Source organism: Molothrus ater, chromosome 8 (genome assembly GCF_012460135.2).
Source record: "Molothrus ater isolate BHLD 08-10-18 breed brown headed cowbird chromosome 8, BPBGC_Mater_1.1, whole genome shotgun sequence".
Lineage (NCBI taxonomy): Eukaryota > Metazoa > Chordata > Aves > Passeriformes > Icteridae > Molothrus > Molothrus ater.
In genome coordinates, this window is record NC_050485.2 from 23,996,665 (window position 1) to 24,014,578 (window position 17,914).

Consider the following 17,914-nt stretch of genomic DNA (forward strand, 5'->3'; position numbering starts at 1 on the left):
CCCCTACATTCACAGAGCCAGTAAGGGGCAGCTCCCTGTCTCAGTGCTGGTCCCTGACAGCTGAGCCACCCAGGAGCTGGGATGTGCCAAAGGAGCCCTCACGGCTGCAAGGCCATGAAAAACTGAGCCAGTGCATTCTGCAAAAATGTCAGGAACAGCTGCTCCAGCAACTTCAGTTTCTTGCCCCTACACATACAATTGTCCCCCAGCACAGGACAGCCAAGTAATTTCTATTACCAGGGGTTTGTGCTACCTAGGGAATGCTAAGCATGCAGCTGAATCTGATTTCAAAAATCATATTTATTAGGAAATCACATTTCTAGTGGGTTAATGATATATTTCACTAGAGGAGTTTTAGGGCATCCTAAAGAATATTTACTGTATCTCTAAATAAGATTGAAAGACACTTAGTATGTTTGTAATTTGGCCTATTTTCAGCAACAGTAATGATAATAGTTTTTATATCCTGTTTCTCCTCCTGCCAGCATGAAGGAAAACTCTTAGAGTCTAAGACAACAGCAACTAACACAGAATAATAAAACCACAGATTGTAGAAATATGAAGACACAAAATAAATCAAATTATAAGATGTAATTTGAGAGAGGGAGGCATCTCACGTTGTGACAACAGACTCTCCTGCTGGCAAATCCATAGCACTCCATGGCCAGAATCATCATTAGCGTGTTACTTTACAAAGATCTATTAAACCAGGACAGAAATGAAAAGATCTCCCCACCACAAGAAACAATGAAGCAGTGGGAGTTGCAAAAGAGGCCTTTGATTCACCCTTTATTCACCAGATGAATAATTTCATATTGAGCAAACATCAAACCACACTGAAGGGATACAATCAAAACCCCCCAATCCCTGAAGCCCCTTCAGCTGGCTCACTAAACCATGCAACATTGATCACACACATTGCCAAAGTGCTATGATTTACCTTATTACATGCATTATTTAATTCATGGCATCTTTGCAGAAACCTTGACCTGCACTGCAAGACCATTTGACTCAGTTTATCTACAAAGAAAGCAAGTTTGCTCTGCCATGTATTCGAGGAGGCTGAGTCTGAGGCAGGGTGAGCACCCCACTACTCATGCACTGTTACTTATTAAGTTGCAGTAAATGGCCCATGAGATTTAAACAGAGATCAAAGGAAGACCAAATCCTGCCCCTGCAATTTTGGCAACAGCATCTCTTTGCAAGATCAGTTTTGAGCATGTGGAGTCAAAATCATTATTATAGTTCACTGCTCAAGCATGAGGCATCTCAATTCCTCTGCCCAGCAAACCTCCATGGACACAAGGAGGAATTCAGATGTGGCACAGTTACCTGGTGAGAGTCAATTGATTTTCTTCCTCAGCTGCACACTCCCAGTGAAAGAGAATTAACCAATTTTTTAAAACTCACATCAGAGAAAAAACTTCAGAGGAAAGAGTTTTGCAATAAATGTTTTTAATTTTAATTCCCCTTGTATAATCTTTATGTATTAGGGTAACAAAAAGTCTAGTAAGCATTTCATAGCCAGAGCAGCACTGCTAAGTGTTAGCCTCCCTTTATCTGAGTGACAGCTGTTGGCAATGCCTCCAGCCCAACTCCTGCTAATCCCCATCTGCCCATGAGGCAATGTGACCTCAGGAAATGGGCTCAGTATCTCGGGCATGTTATCATTACAGTGTCCCACCTTGCTACTTTACAATTTGTTCCTGTGCCTTCACAGACACATCTCTGGGGAGGCTGGGGGGGGAACCAGGCATCTGCTGTTTGACCCAGGTGCTTGTAGCTGCACCTGACACAAAATGGCTCATTCTACACTCAAGGGTCCCAACCATGCAATGCCCAGGAGATGCTTTTTTACCTCCCTGGCGAGTGCAGAGTGCTGACCCCAGTTCCTCGGGCCAGCAGCTAGAACAAAGAGCTCCTTGAGGTGTTCAGCAATCACCTAAGACACTACTAAGGACAATCCTTTTTCTTGCCCCAGAACATATTCAAGCAGCCAGAGCAGCAGTGGAAAACCAGAGCCACACCTGATACTGGCCAGCAACAGCTGAGGGGATGCTGGTGTGGGCAGCTCAAAAACTTCCAGAAACAGTGCAGTTTCTAGCACACAGGTACTCACCATCTCCTGAGAAAACAGTCTCAGGCAGGCCTACAAAACCCCAAAGAAATCCCAAATCCACTCTCTTGGGGCCATTCTTTCCTAAGATCTGCTCAGTGACAACAAGCAAGTTGTGCCAATCTCCCACCTTGCAGGAATAAAAAACACCCACTAAGATCCACACCATTTCCATGCAGGATTGCATGGGTTTTACCAGGGGTGTATGAGTGTTTCACAAACCTGGAAGAAGCAGTGAGCTGGAAGCACAAAGCATCACTGCACTCTCACCAGCCCTGGTTCCTCCCCACCAGCCATTTTCAGCCTCTCTACACATGAACCCTTTTGATAGAAACTTAAAAACGAACAACCATCACTATCCCAGTTCAAATGCTTCCCTCAATGCAGAAAGATGGTTTGTAACCTTCTGGTTTTGCTTTTAGCAAATGACAATCAAGAGCTGCATGAGCTTCCCTCATGATCCCCCACACTGCTACCTATTGGTGACACTGTCACAGTAAGCACAGGCTCCTAAATGCTTCTGTAGTTTCACTGATGTTTGTGGAAAAGTGCAAGGATACCAACTATCATTTTAACAAGTGGTCTCTGCACATTTTTCCTTCACTGAACAGTGAATTTAAGTCCAAGAAAGCCTATGTTACTTCTGCTAGCACTTCTGAAACAGACCACAAAGCTCAGTGTGAAAACTGCCTTAAAACATAAGGGACCATGTTCCCCTCTGGGGTCTCCCAAAGAAAACAGCCTCTAGGACAGAGTTCAACATCTGAAGGGCAAATGAGTCTCAGGCTGCTTTGGTGAAATAGGCTGCAGCCATCCTAAAGCCTCCTTAGTTCACTGACACATCTTGTAGGACTGATTTGTTAAAAAAACAGGCACTGAGCGTGCCAGAGAGGACAGTGAGAAATCCTCATGTCAGGTCCTGGGAATGTTCCCCAGCACAGGGAGATGGAGACACACCAGCCAGAAGGACAGCTGGCCAAACAGCCAGGGTCAAGGACAGCTTTGGACAAGGAGCTCAGCCCTTTGGAATAGAGTCAGCACCCAGCTTTGTGAAGGGGACAGCTTCAAGTGACACTAAATTTAATGGAAGTAGGTCTATAACCTCACAACTAAGACTCAGGAGGACTGAAATCCCAGGGGTTGCTATGGCCTTGTCCTTACCCCAGAGACAAATGCCAAAAATATTAAAAAATAGCAGATAGGGAAGATGAAAAGAGAGTGTTTGTCTGAAACATCCCAGCATCACTTTTGGTTCATCAGCATCACAAACCAGCCTACAAAGGAGCTTGCTGATAATCACCCCAGCTATCTCTGCCGATACACGTAAGATGTGGCACATCACTTCTGTGTCTGCCAACACTACAAGCTCCAAATGTGACCCTGGCTCCCTTCCCCAAGCACTGGGAAACTCCTGTTATGTTTGGCTCCCCCTTTGTCCTCCCTCCACAAAAACAGCACGCTTCCAGAGCGTCAATGTGGGATTATTTACTGTTGTTGAAGCTCAGACAGAAACCTCAGGCCACCTCTCCTCTCACCCAAGCAGGACATGCAGAGCTTGTCCAAGTGAGAGGGAGCTTCACCCAAGTGCTCCAGCAACCCTGCCAAGACTGTCATCAGGCAGCCTGCTGCCCCCTGCAACCATGCTCTTCCCTCCCACTCTATTCCCAAGACCTGCTGAAAACCACTTTATCAGTGCTATCAGAACATTAAATATACACCATCTGCTTAAAATTACCTTCATTAAAGCTAACATGACAACATAATCAGCCACATTTTCTCTCCTCTGCTTTTGTAAGTGGAGTGTCACTTGCAAGGATTTGGGACTAGCTCTGAAACGCCCTGAAGGCAGGAAAATGAAACTGTGACAGAACCATAAGTTACAGGCATCCTCCCTCATGTTGACACAGCACACAGCTCAGGGACAGGACAGGCCCAGGAGTGCATCTACTCCAAATCACACCTGGCTACATCTGGAAAACCACCCATCAATGCCAACCTTACTCTTGGCATCTGCATATGGCCCCTGCCAGCCTGAGCAAGGCTGTGCCCAGCAGTGTCAATAACCCACCACACACTGAACTGTGGCCACTGCCTGGGCTAAACAGCTCACCTGTGCTCAGTCTGCAGTGACTGCAAGAAGTGAGAGGCAGGAAAAGCTGTTTGCTCTCTACCTTTGAGGGTGGAGGCCAGAGCAGCTTGGCAGAGTGAAGGCTAAGAAGGAACATGAATATTCTGTAGAAAGTAGTGGAAAGAAGAGAGACAGGAGGTCAAATCAAACAGAGTGAAGAAACCTGTTTATTCAAAAGGACAAAACTAGTGTGAGAACAGGATGCTTGTGAATAATAAAGGTCTGCACTGGAAGTCATTAACCATCAGAAGAAATTTGAAGCTTCCACTCAAGCTAACCCAACCCTGAAGGTTCTTATGTGGGAATGCAATATGCTTGTACAGCATTAATGGCCTAGATCTGTCCCAGGTCTGTGCTCTACAGTTCCATAACCCACTCAGTACTTTCAGCCATAAAAGACACACTTTTTTCCACCAACCCATATTATCCACTAGTCTTGTGACAGCTCTGAGAAGGCACTTCTGCAGGAGACAGACATACTGCTGCAAACACGATGCTCTCCCTGTCTGACCTGCCCACCTTGCAAAGAGATGCTGATGTGCAGAGTGTTGGGGGACCCTTGGATGAAAGGCATTAGCTAAGTACCTATATTAATAGTAATACCAGACGTGGTATCTCTAAAAAAATAAACTGCCACTTGACCCAAGGCTGGGAAACAGAAAGTGATCTGCCAAGCCCACATGTGCAACACTGGCCCATAAACATGTGATGGGATCCAGAAAGAAGTGCATGGAGCAGAGGAGGGAGCTGGAAGTGATGATGGGAGGGTTGCTTCCTCACAGCATGCACTGCGCTTCCTGACTTCAGCTGGTCAAGACTCAAAGGCTCTCACTGCTGTGAACAGCACAGAGCAAGGCTCAGCAGCCTGAGTTACTGCCATACACCTAAGGGACAGCTGGGAAGACACCACAAAATACTGACTGGGCCAGAATGAAGCTGTACCTAAGCTCAGCATTATGTTTTTAATAAACTTAGATGGTAACTGCTTAACAGCAGCACAGAGAACTCAGTGTGCTTAGTGTTAAGCAGCTGGCAGGTAACAGAATTTCTGACCCAAACACATGACTTGACTGCTGTGTTTAATAGCAGTCTTTACCCCAGAAATTTGTCAATTCCTTGTTTGAACCACTTGTCCTTTCAGTCTTAGTATCACTTGTCAACAAAGTGTTAAAAACCCAATCACATCGATAAAATTTAATTGTATTCCACGTCATACCCGAGAATGCTGTAATTCCTCACTATTGTCAAGAGTCTGAACCTGTTCATCATCCACCTGTGCCTGTATCAGAAAAATTCATGCTCTGCATTCAGATGAGCAACTCTGTCTCCTCTTTCCTCTGCTTCTATTCTACTTCAGCTGACGTGGGATATGAATTCAGACAGGTTTGGTATGAGAAAAATTGGAGTGTTCCCAGCCCCAGAAAGGCCAAGCAGTGATACAGATGGGAGGCTTTTCTGTTTCAAGCAGATTGGATCCTGACCACTGAAGGTAACTTTACGAATCTTTTCTTCCATATCCTTCACAGAAACAGCCGGAAGGAACCAAGGAACAAGAGTTACAAGAATATTATAAATGGTTTTATTTGATCTGTGGTGTTATTTCTGAAAGCTATGGAAGTTAATTTATGATGTTAGCAATTTGACAACCAGTCTTTTTAGTAGGAACTCAGCTATTGTGTTTTGAAACAAACAGGATCTAGCATGGGCAGGGCCTTGCCTGTGACTATGACTTGGCTATTATTTTATCAACTAGAAGCAAGGCTGGGCTACAAAACCCTTCACCTTGTTTTACATGTAGAATCCAAGAGTTTGTCTTGGCTGGCATAACCAGAAGATCAAGGTTTACAAACCAAGGCATTTTGCTAAGCAGGTACAGGAGCCTCATCTGACACAAATACACTGGAAAGTGCTACCCACAACTGCTAGGGCCTACACATTTCCCATAAAACATCAGAGGTGTTTGATGGACACAGAGACCAGAACATGGGCAACAGTGGGAAAAAAGCCTGGGAACTCAGATAAAGCCCAAAGTGAATGGACATTTGCTGATGAGAGCGCTGCACAGTTGGCGTTGGTGCTTGGCTCCTGGTAAAACAATGACATAATGCTGTGTTTACTAGCAGGGAAATCTGAGGGTTGGAAATGGATCTGTAAAAAACCACTAACACGTTTTTTTGACAAGCCAACAGATTAACATCTATTGTCACTGGGGCAAGGCCAAACTCCACTGGAAATGGTCCAGGAGTTTGATGTCACTGAGAGGCTCACAAGGACGTCAGCTGAAGAGTGTTCCCATGTCATCTCAGCATTTCTGTTTAACCCTTTCTGCCACCAGCAGGGAACACATTGGCCTTTTGGCAATAGAGGTTTGACCAAGATCTGCTACAGCTCATGTTGCCCAGATGCAGAAGGTTGATGAAGGGCAAGCAGGACAGGCTGTTGGAAGATAAAACACACATTTGATTGTCAGGCCTTTGCTAGTACTGACTAAAGTCTCTCTCTTTCTACAAATACAAACAGTGGACATTATTTCTTCATTTGACTCCTTAGGATCACTGTAAGTCACCTGTGAACCAAATCACATGGCCAGCTGCACCCTCACCCTCATCTGAGTCAAAGTCTTTATCATAACCCAGCCAACGCCTCTCATACACAGTAGAGACAACAGCCAGGGAGTTTTAGCTCCACACAAGGTCCCCACAAAGGATACCTGGAACCCCATAAATGCCAGTCCCTGGTAGAGAACAATCTCACTCCTATCAGATGAATCAGGGCCCTGATGGCTCAGAATCACTGCAGGGATAACATGATGGGCAGCGCCCTCAAAGGCCTTGGCGCACAGGGAAAGTGTTGGGTAACTTTTCCTCAGGAGTGGTAAAAACACCAGGGCTATGTTCTCAGTCTTCCACAGACCCTAAAATCCCAGGGGAAGGACCTGGTGATTGCCCATAAGATGCTCTTCAGTCCATCACTACTGCATTTGGCAGAGCACCTAAAACTCCAGAATTAAGACAATGGGAAATAACCCCATGCTGTGGGCAGTCTTAGAGCTTGCCAGAAGGAGGAGAAAAAATTGGAAGAATAAAAGAATATTCTTAGGGTCTGGCTAGGACTGTGGCATCAGCTCTAATGGAACCAATTGCAAACCTCTCTTTTCCACCTCATTTCTTTGACCATGCCCTCCTCTTGCTCCAGTGCAGAGCAATACAGAAGTGAAAACAAAGCCAAGCACATGTGTGTACACACAGACAAAGATCTCACATCAAAACCCCAATCCCTACCAAACTCCTGCACACTCCCTCAATGTACCAAGAGAGGAATTCTGTAGAACAGCAACCCCAATGGTCATTCTGGCCAACACCAGGGCATGCAGATGTACAGTCTTACAGCTCAGGGCGTGGTAGAAAGCCCAGCACCATCACAGCCAAGCAGTTTGGCCAACAGCACCAGCAGGGAGGCCAAGGGGCTGAGCAGCAGTGCCCTGCTCCCATCCCCAGCTGTGAGTCCTCAGCCCCTGCTCCCTCGGGCCAGAGACCCAGTTATTAAAAACCAGGAGATCCCACCAAGACAGCAGTGCCTCTCACACCTGTACAGTCACCCTCCAGTGCCACCAGCAAATTGCCTTTGCTGCTCAAAAGGCCACTGGTCCCTACAGCCAGAGGGAGGTTCAAGGACAGACAGACAGACTCTGCTGCACAGACCACGCCTGCAATCTCCAAGGGTTGTTACCCATGGAAAATTCACTGACAATATTTTTAGTTTAAATGGAACTATTTATACTGGGGATGTCTGTATTAAATGATGAAATGCAAGCTACAGCTGCCCAGCTCAGAAACAGGTGGAAAGCTGCTTCTTCAAAACAGCCCAGAGTTTTGACACAGGCTGCTACAATCACAAAGACAGCAGCAAAAGTTTAAACTGAAAATTTCTTCCTGAACAGTAACAGCCAAAACATTCCTCCATATTCTTCAAGTGAGAGCATTCCAGAGGTGGCTACTGCTAGATTTTTTCTTGAGTAAAACATCCTGGGTTGCCTTTATAAAGCATTTTTTGCTGAAAGGTTAGAGGAAAACTTAGCTGAATTTGGGGAGCAGGGGAAAAATAACTTGTTAAGGACATCCAGGGCTTGTAAAATGCATAAGGTACAAGATTGCTACTTTCTGGTACATGGAAAACCAGCATGGATGTTCCTCTAGAACCAGTCACTTATATTCTTCTCTAACAATATCTTGCTATTAACTGAAAATAAGCAGCCTTTTGGTTAATAAAAAGCCATATTACCATCAGTGCTGCTTCAGGGTTTCTAGACAGTTTCACCTGATATAGACATATTTATAAAACACACAGAACTTCCTTCCTGTTGCTGGCTTTCCTCTGTCCCATCCCAGAAGCCACCTCCAGAGCCTGATTTAATCCCACTGAGGAAAATGCTGAACTGTCTTCCTGTGACATGTCTGGGAGATGGGAGGAGGGACATGCACTTAATCTGCTCTCCATGGCTTTCTTCCAGAAAAATACTTCACATATCCTTGTTTGTTTGTTTTTAAATTCTAAGTGACTTTAATGCCAGTGAAAGTTGCTGGAGTGATAGCTCTGGGAAACTGCAGGCCTCCCACTTAGGCATTAGCAGGGGCTGTGCCAGCTGCCCTGATTCTGCAGAAGACCAGGAGCCTCTTCTACCATCCACCACAGGAAAGCTCAGCTCAGGCTGCTCAAGATGAGACAGGAGTCAAAGCATCAAATTTTCAGGCAAAGGAAATAAACTGAGCTCAAAGCAGCAAAGAACTTGCAGGACATGGGAATTGAAAAACACTTAAAACTGATTTTCAAAGAATTTTTCTTGGGGTCAGAGGGGTTTACTGGCATGCTTGCACCTGCTGGAGAGGGGAAAATCAGGAATAACATTCTAGGCACAAAAAAATACATGCTTGAGTTAATGTATAAATAATAAATAACCTTAGTCAAAGAGTAGGAAAATCTCACAGGATGCTGAGGGAGCAATTAGAAATCTCATCTTCACAGGGCTAGGAAAGGAGTAATTGAGATGTTCTCTGCTTCATCAAGCCCTGAGGGTACAAGAATGCCTGGAAAGAAGACTGCACCTGTGCCAGGGAGCTTTGCTGACAGGTAATGCAGAGACACCAGAGAGAGCAGCCAGCAGCCCACTGCCAAGGGCTACTCCCAGAAGGACCACACTCCATACTTCACCTCAAATACTTCCACAGACCCTGGGACTCCAAGACAGTGAGAAAAGCCCATGGGGAACAGTCTCAGAGTCGACAAGCACGGCTGGCATCCTGGATGTGTGTTTCCTCAGAGGGAAATGCAGCTCTTATGCCATCCCATTCACTACCTGAGCACTGCCAGGAAAGCTCAGCCTTGCTCCCTTTTCTGGATAACAGCCTGACCTTGGCCATCCCGCAACCTCTGCTCCCAGGGCAGCCCTGCCCACAGAGGAAGATGACCCCAACTTGGGGGTTTCAAAGCTGATGCCAGCAGTCAGCCCTGAGGTAACACCTGCACCTCTACACTTGATAAAAGGTGAGTAAATCTTGTTGGCTTTGTAGCAAAGCACACTGAGATCCAGAGAGCCTAAAGCCCACACTGGTTAAAGGCTCTTCTACCACACTGCACAATGTCCTGTGTGTATCACACTGGATGTTTGTTCAAACCTCTCTGGGTGATTTATGAACTTCATGTGTTAAAGTTTGCATTTACAGGCATGTCCTGGACAGTGGAGAACCAGGCTTCCAGCATTTCTGGGGCAGCTTGGAAGACAGCTGTAAAGGAGACAGAATGGCATTGTGGAGCTCCTGTGTTTAAACACAGCTATGGTTATAGAGATTTGGCATGCTTCTCCCCATGAACAGAGATAGGGGTGTTTTCCTTGTAAACAAGTTTGCATCAAGCCCATAAAAACATGCTACTGACTCTGAGAGCATCAGAGCCCAGTGCATCCCTGAGTTTAGCCAGCGTGGTTTACAGGAAAAACAAAACACACCCCATTGGTCAGAGAAACAGTGCCAGCAACGTATCAAAACATTATCACTGCCAGTCAGGCTTCAAACACGCTATGTGTGGGACCACACACGCATTCAGGGACACTTAGAGTCTAGGAATATTTTATTCTATCCAGTGAGTCAACTCAAAGAAACTGAAGAAGTTGCATTATAACAATACAGAATTAGAGCTTTGTTGTGAAGGCTTGGTACACCCAGAGCAGTCAGTGCCTGCCATGACCAATTAGGAATGCACTCAGCAAACCAGTGCAACCTGTGACATTCTGATGGAGACACAAAGCTGGGGATGTGTATCCTGCCCACAAAAGGAGAATGCTCCCAGTCCAAGGACTTGGTTGGCTATCTATGCATTGAGCTCCTCTTCCAAAAACTGGAATAAGAAGGACCCTTGTCAAAATCGAAAAGCATGAGAGGACCAATTAAGATTATCACTACACTCAAGCACTTATGGGTACTACTACAATGAATAGAATATTTATTTGCTCTACCTTCACCCCTGGCTAATCTAAAGGTTATTATCCTTTCTTGTGCCCATTTTTTGCAGCAAGGCCTAAATGCTGACCAGAGAGTAGCTTGGGTTACCACTATGCCCAGACAATCACCTGCTCAGCTGGTTGAGGTTGTCTCACTGCTCCCTCCTGCCTGTCCCTGGCTGTCATCACCCGTCCCTAACAGCCCAGTGCAGACACCATCTCTTAGGTCTGTCTGCACACATTTTAGTGCAAAAGCATCCCTGCTTTGTAATAAATGCTCTTATGCATTCCAACCCTTGCCCCACATTTATAAACACATACAATGACGATATCATATAACTGACATCTAGTGAATGTATGTTTGAAGGAGTAAATTACTACTATTATTATTATTATTACTGTATATTTATCTTGAAGGTGGAGCAAAGAGTTGGAGCTCTAAAGTGGGAAGGCTCTAATTAATCTGAAAGATATTCCACTTCAAAATCGTTTGAGGTGAAGAAAATCACCTGGTTTCCTTTAGTTTTACCCCCCACACCCAAAATGCGAAGATGTCCCTGCCCAGAAGAATAACAAACAGATCCTGGAAACTGAATTTCTACTTTTAAAGTAAAGACAAAGGAAAATGCACTATATTAAAAAACTTAGTAATTACAAACTTCTCAGTAAAAGTTTCAATAAAGCCTCTCTAAAGGTGTGAACCAAAGCCCAGGAAAGTTACTAGGAGGTTTTTTTCCATCAACTTGACTGTATTTGGCTTTGACACTACCTGATTAAACAGCAGACACCACCAATTTCAAACAGTATGCTACTGTGCTGCTCTCTGCCTTCTCCATGCAATATTTACACAGCACGCTTCAGGCGAGGTGTCTGCTCTGGCTACATGAAAGCCTTCAGCCCCACAATGTCACACAGCACACGGCGCTGCCAGCCCCCCTCGTGGTCCTGCTCTTCCCCATGGTTTCTGGGGACAGTTCCCTTTGCGTGAGCAGGCACAGATTAAGAGGATACAGCATGAAAAAGGAAGACCAAAAAAAAGAAAACCACTTCACATTAGAAGGTCCAGCTGCTTCCTCCCAAATGACTAAATTAGAGAGCTCGTACGTCACCTCCTGCCTCAGGTAGGGTCACATTGAATCCCTCTTCCTGTTTAATCCATATAAAATGGGAAATGGGTTTTGAGGAAGACAATGATTGAATACAAGAGTAGTATTTTTTCAGACAGTATTTTTTATCAGGTAATTGCAAGACTGCTTTGAAAGCCAAAGTAAATAACATGAAATGCTGCACACACTTCACGGGTGGCTTTGGGTCAACCCCTTAACTTCTTGCCTTGTGTTTCCAGTGAGGATACCAGCACATATCCTACCTTGCAGGGACAGGAGGAGGCAATGCCTTGGAGCTGCTCTCTAAGGGCTAGGGGTGTGGGTGAGATGAACAGACAAAGTGCTTCAGGATGCAGGAAGTCTGGGCTCCCTTTCCTATTCCAACAATTGCTTCCTTAGGATGTCTGTACGCCTCTCTCTCTCTCTCTCTCTCCATGATTTGGTGTCTCAGTTCCTCTCACTCTTAACTCAAAGCGGTGAGACTGTAGTAATTTTGACTATAACCCATCAAGCTGAATTGCACCAGTGGTCTCCAGCACCCACACACTGAACCCAGGCAAGGCTCTCGTGAAGTCAGAGGCCATTTGCAGCTGCAGCAGCCAACAGCATTTGTGCTGTCTCTTAGGACATCATCTCCCTGGCAACCAAGTCCCAGTGAAAGTCAATAGCAGCATCTTCATCATTTTTACAATGGAACTTGGAGGCTTAGAATCTGTTGTCCCCAGCTCATGGACTTGCTAAAAGCTTTTCCCTGAACTTTCATTCAGCTGCCCAGCCAGCAGACTCAACCACAGGGGAGCCAGTGCAGGCAGCCTGCTGGGACACAAAGCCTCCAGATTATTTAATCCTGCCCCTGACCACCACACATCAGGACAACTACCTTGCCTCTCTGCTGATAGATAATCTTTTCCAAAGGCTGGAGACAGCCATTTGCTTTGCAAAATGTTGAAGTTAGATACCACTGTCTCTTGGCTGAATGTTCCCAGCCCACAGCTCTGCTGGAAGAAAGAACTGGGAGTGCTCCTTGATCTGCTGGGCTCCCTGGATGCGTTGAAGCAGCCTCAAGTTGCATGGGACAACTCACTTGATGAGCCAAGCAGGGGGAATTCAGCTCCTTCTCCCAGGGTAGCAATTCCTTCTCCAGGGTATACTAACACAGGAGCAAAGATCCTTGCCACTAAACCATGTCCAGACTCTCCCCATCAGTGCTGGCCACTGTATGAACAGCAGCTTGCAGCAAAGAGAATAAAGCCATGAAGATTCCTGATCATGTTGCAGTTGCTCGGGTCTGAGGAGTAAAGGCAGGAGCAGCTAAGAGACAAGGAGCAGAGCTTGACCCTAGCAGTACAAGATTTTTCTTCAAAGCATGCTGGCATTTTACAACAGGCCATTTGTGACAAGCACACTCATGTTCTCCTGGGAGCAGTGCTGAAACCCTACACAGCAGAACTCAGTCCCTTAAAAGTCAGCAATGCCAGTACCCCGAGGAGGTCAGCAACCACATCCATGCAGCAGGAACGTTCCTACAAGAGATCTCGAGGCATTCAGAGGTGGCATTAGGAAACAACTACCCTGGGGAGGAACTGGGACAGTATACAGGCATCTCAGATGACTGAAATCAGCAGTGCATCTCAGCCTAACTGGAAGGAGGCAGAACAGCCACTTGTAAGCCAAGAGCATTTTACTCTACTTCTGTGCTGGACAAAGCTGAAAAACACACAAAGCCCAGCTGAAACAGGAGTAGAGCAGTGCTGAAAGAGAAAATCTCTACTGATGCATCCATCCCTGCCCTTGGGATAACACAGGAACACTTAAGAGACCTCAGAAACTACCTCAAGCATATAAATGTCTGGTGAGATAATGCACATCAGTAAGTGCTCAGTCCCCAGCAGAAGAGAGGGGGTGGGGGATCCTCTTCATCTGGCTTCTAATGAATATTTGCCATCACCCAGGTCTGCAAAGCAGTGAACAGGTGAAGGTGCAAACCCAATCTCATCTCCCTGGGAGCAAGATCAAGCACATCTGGTAGGCAGAGGCTCCCTGCAGGGCTGCTAAAGGAGATAGACATTTGGGTATAGGATAAGATATCTGCCCTAAGATAAGCTGGGAGCAGAGAGAGGGGAGGAGAAGGGAGGTGTCCTCTTTAACCTCCACGATGGATGGCTGAAGGAGGTAAGCATCAACAGTGGATCCTTTGAAAATACAGAATTTCTGGTTTGGGATCATTTCATGCTTAGTTCAGACAAACACAATTTCAGACCAAAAGCCAGAGAAGCTACCCCATAAACAGATCAAACCTCATCAACTGAGAAAAGAGGGTTTCTGACTATTTAATGCTGAGCAGGGGCTGGAAAAGGGATTTGGATTTTGCTACCAGCTTCTTCTCTTCAGAATGATTAACTGGCACCTTCAACTACTAACTGCACCTACTGCAACTACTAACCCACCCAGCTTCACTGCAGCACTGCTCAGCCAATGTGTGACCCCCGTTGCATCAGGGGTCTTTCCAACAAACCCAGACTTGACCTTCCTGATATTGTTCTTGTTAAAAGAAAAGGGAAGGGAGAAAGCAAGGAGATTTAACATTTTTTCAAGTATTAGCAAGTGCAAATCAATTTTTAAAAGATCATCAGTATGGAGAAATAAGAAACTAATTTGGAAAGTCAAAAGCTCTAAGAGCAGCAGTAGCTTATCTTGGGGATATACCATACACGAGGCATGTGGTTATTGATCCAACCTTCTGTTTATCCTTTCACATGCTGCCAGCCAGGGCCCCCAGCCAGCCAGGTGGTGTTGTGCAACCCAGTTGCAGAGAAGGATGCAGAGGGAAGCACTGCAGACTCCTTCCCCAGTAAGGATTTCCCAGAAGAGGGCAGAGAGCTGACTGGGTTCCTATCAAGTAGCATTGGAGCCAAGATTTTAATCTATTCCCATAGGCAGAGCCCCATTGAACTTCCAGTGAGGTATTAAACTCTCCAGAAGTTCACACACATGGGATCATAGCAGAGGATATGTAAAACTGTCTTCTTTCTTTAGCTTTCTTTATTCAAAGCCACAAAAGCTGTGCTCATGTCATGGAAGACACCTGCTCCAGGCAATGACTCCTGGCAACTAAGCCAAGCAGTGCAGGGGCTTATGTGCTACTCACATTTAGCCCTCTCCACGTGCTCACAATGCCTAAGGTGTGCCTTCATCTCTCCAGGTTCCACTATGGTCCTGAAAGATCACAATTAAAAGGAGAGAGAGTCATGTTAAAACAACTGCAACACTTGGGTCACCATCCACCAGAGAAACACATCATTAATCTGATGCCAAGGCACGTTTGCATGGCCTGAAGGCTTGGCATGATGACATTTATGGATGCTGGAGATAGAAAAGCTTTTTGATATTTCAAAGCCACATAGAGCAAAGAACATAAAGCTTTGCACTCTCCAAACTATCCACAGGCAATGGAGAGAGCTAAATCCTAAGTGATGCTTATATTAACCTTAGAAGAAAATACTCGTTTCATGTTAGAAAAAGAGCACAGAACCAAAGCAACAGCAACCAATGGGTCAGACCCAGGAAATTAAATTCTTTGAAAGCATGGGTCCACACTCAGTGAGAGATGACAGAGTGACCCCATTGTACTGAACACTGTACAGCCACAGATGGAAACCAAGTGGGACAAAAGGCAGACACACCATTCATCACCCAAACAAACCTTTTAGTTTGTGGGGTTTGGGCTGAGAACTGGGCACACAGCGGTGTGGAACTATTGTACAGAAGAGCATATCAGTTAAGGTGTACAGTGAGAAGGGTGATGGCAAAGAAACAACTTTGCCACTAGAAGCACTGAAGAGATCTTGGGATAGTCTAGGTTGCTGTTTATTAAAATGCAATGACAACGATTATCAAGGAAAAATATGTATTTTACAGGTAAACACAGGAAATCTTTTCTTTCAAATCCTGTAAACACAGGGTTTAAATCCTTGTTTTCTGGTCATTTTCCAGCAAACAAGAAATGAACAGTGTCAATTTCTCTTAGCAATCCAAGAGACTGGAAGATACTGTTACCAGTTCTTTTGTATATTTTGGTGCCTGGCAGATATACTTTTCTGACGCTGAACTGCCACCACCTTTCATGTGAGATAACACCCTGCAGCTGTGTCAGACACAGTCCAAAGCAGAGTCTGCAAAAACCAAAGAAGCCTTTCCCACCTCTCCCACCTGGAAGCAGAGAGTGCATAACAGACTGAACACACAGGTCCAGCTGCAACCTGAGAGGACATAAGACCTAAAACTTCCAGTTTATGAATTGGTCACAAGATGCTTAATTCCATGGTAGATGAGAGCTTCAGCTTTACAGGAGTGCATCTCCCAGCAACATAGTGCCCTCTAGCCTTAAAAGGGATTATGGTTTAAGCCTCAGAGGAAAAACCTCAGTGATATGCAACACTAATATAAAGGTTTATGTCCAATCTTTGGCCTTATCTTTTCAACAATCCATTCAGCTGCTGATCAGCTCTGGAGAAATCTGGCAGACACACAATGCCAGGAAGCACAGTATACTCAGAGCAATTTCACACCAGATGCAATACTCCCTCAGGCTTTTCCTTAGCAAAGCTGGAAGGTTTACCATCTCTATAGACAAAATCCAACTTTCTGTGTTTTAAAATACATGTTGTATCTTGAGAAACAGTTAAAGGTTTTGGTGCAACTAAAACCCAGAAACAGTGAGACAGAGAGAAGCAAAGATACTTCACTACTAATATGGAGAGAGAAAAGCTACTGACTGTCTGCTGCAAACTCCTTCAGGCAAAGACACCTCCACATGACAGGCTGCAACACAGGAGTCTGGGAAAATTGTTAAAAACTCTCCTCTAATGCTGTGCTATTGGCAGTAAGGTGTGAAAGGAAGAAAGTGAAAGAGAGATAAAAGAGATCCAAATGCTGAGTCTGCCTTGGGAAGCATGCAGACAGACTGTCCCCTCAAAAAAGGTCTGAATGTAACTTAGGGGTGAGAACGAGCGAAGATGCGCTCAGCACCGCCGGCTGCCCGACCCCGCCGCAGCCGAACCTCGCTCCGCTCCCCACCGCGCACCCCGGCCAGGACGGGCACAGCCTGGGAGACCTGCCCCATCCTGCCCTGGGACTGGTGAGGAGGAAGAGAAGGAAACTTCAGGATGGTAACGTTGAAACGAGCCAAGAACCAAACGGGGTAAAAAAGCGGGTGAGGAAGAGGAGCCGCACCTCCAGACCAGGAGGACGCGGGCGCCTCACCTGGGGCCGGCGTCTCGCCCACATGAGGCGAGGGACGGCTCCGGGCACCGCTCCGGGCACGGCTTTGGGCACCACTCCGGGCACCGGACTCCGCTCCGGGCACGGCTGCAGACACCGCTCCGGGCACCGCTCCGGGCTCTGCTCCGGGCACCGCCACCGCTCCGCGCCCGGCCCGTCCCCCCTCACACGTGCGCCCCCCGCGCCCCGCCGGGCCCCGCCGGCACTCACGTAGTGTTTCGAGGGGTTCCTCCGCTTCTCCACGTCCACCACGTTGGCGTCCAGCACGCTGTAGGACAGCATCTTCGCGCAGCCCGGCGGGGCTCCGCCGCTCCCTGCCGGCGCTGGCAGCAGCCCTCCGCCGCGGCGATGCCGGGCGGGCGGCAGGGAGACAGCCAAGGGAGGATGCCCCGGTGCCGGCTGCGCCCCTGCCGCGGCGGCGGCGGCGTCTCCCCGCTCACAGCAGCCCAGCGCAGCCCGGCTCCGCTCCCTGCCCGCTGCCCCGGGGCTGCGCGGCCACTGCGGCGGCGGCAGCGGCGGCGGGAGGGGCCGGGCCGGGCCGGGCCGGGCTCCGCCCCTGGGTGGCAGCGGAGGGCTCTGGCGGGACGGGAGCCACCGCCCCCCAGTGCTGGAGAGGGCGGGCGGCTGCCCCCGGGCCCGGGCAGAGCCCCCGCTCCCTGCCGAGACACCGCGGCCCGGCCTCGAGGGGAGCCCGGGCGAAGGGGCAGGGGGACCCGCAGGGCCTTCCATCGCTGCCGAAAGGGTCCGAAATGCCCTCCCCGAGCGGCCGAGGCCACGGCGGAAAGCCGCGA

General features: G+C 47.1%; 1 protein-coding gene across 2 annotated transcripts in view; it reads right to left on the minus strand.

Annotated features, from left to right (window-relative positions):
* The window catches only part of SH3PXD2A (SH3 and PX domains 2A), a 234,716-nt gene extending 217,238 nt beyond the window's left edge, over window positions 1-17,478 (minus strand). For both annotated transcript variants that reach the window (XM_036385914.1, XM_036385913.1), the window contains exon 1: window positions 17,334-17,478. In XM_036385914.1, coding sequence (XP_036241807.1) covers window positions 17,334-17,405 — 72 coding nt within the window. In that variant the 5' untranslated portion in view covers window positions 17,406-17,478. The remainder of the gene's footprint in view (window positions 1-17,333) is intronic.
* Between the last annotated feature and the right edge of the window lie 436 nt (window positions 17,479-17,914).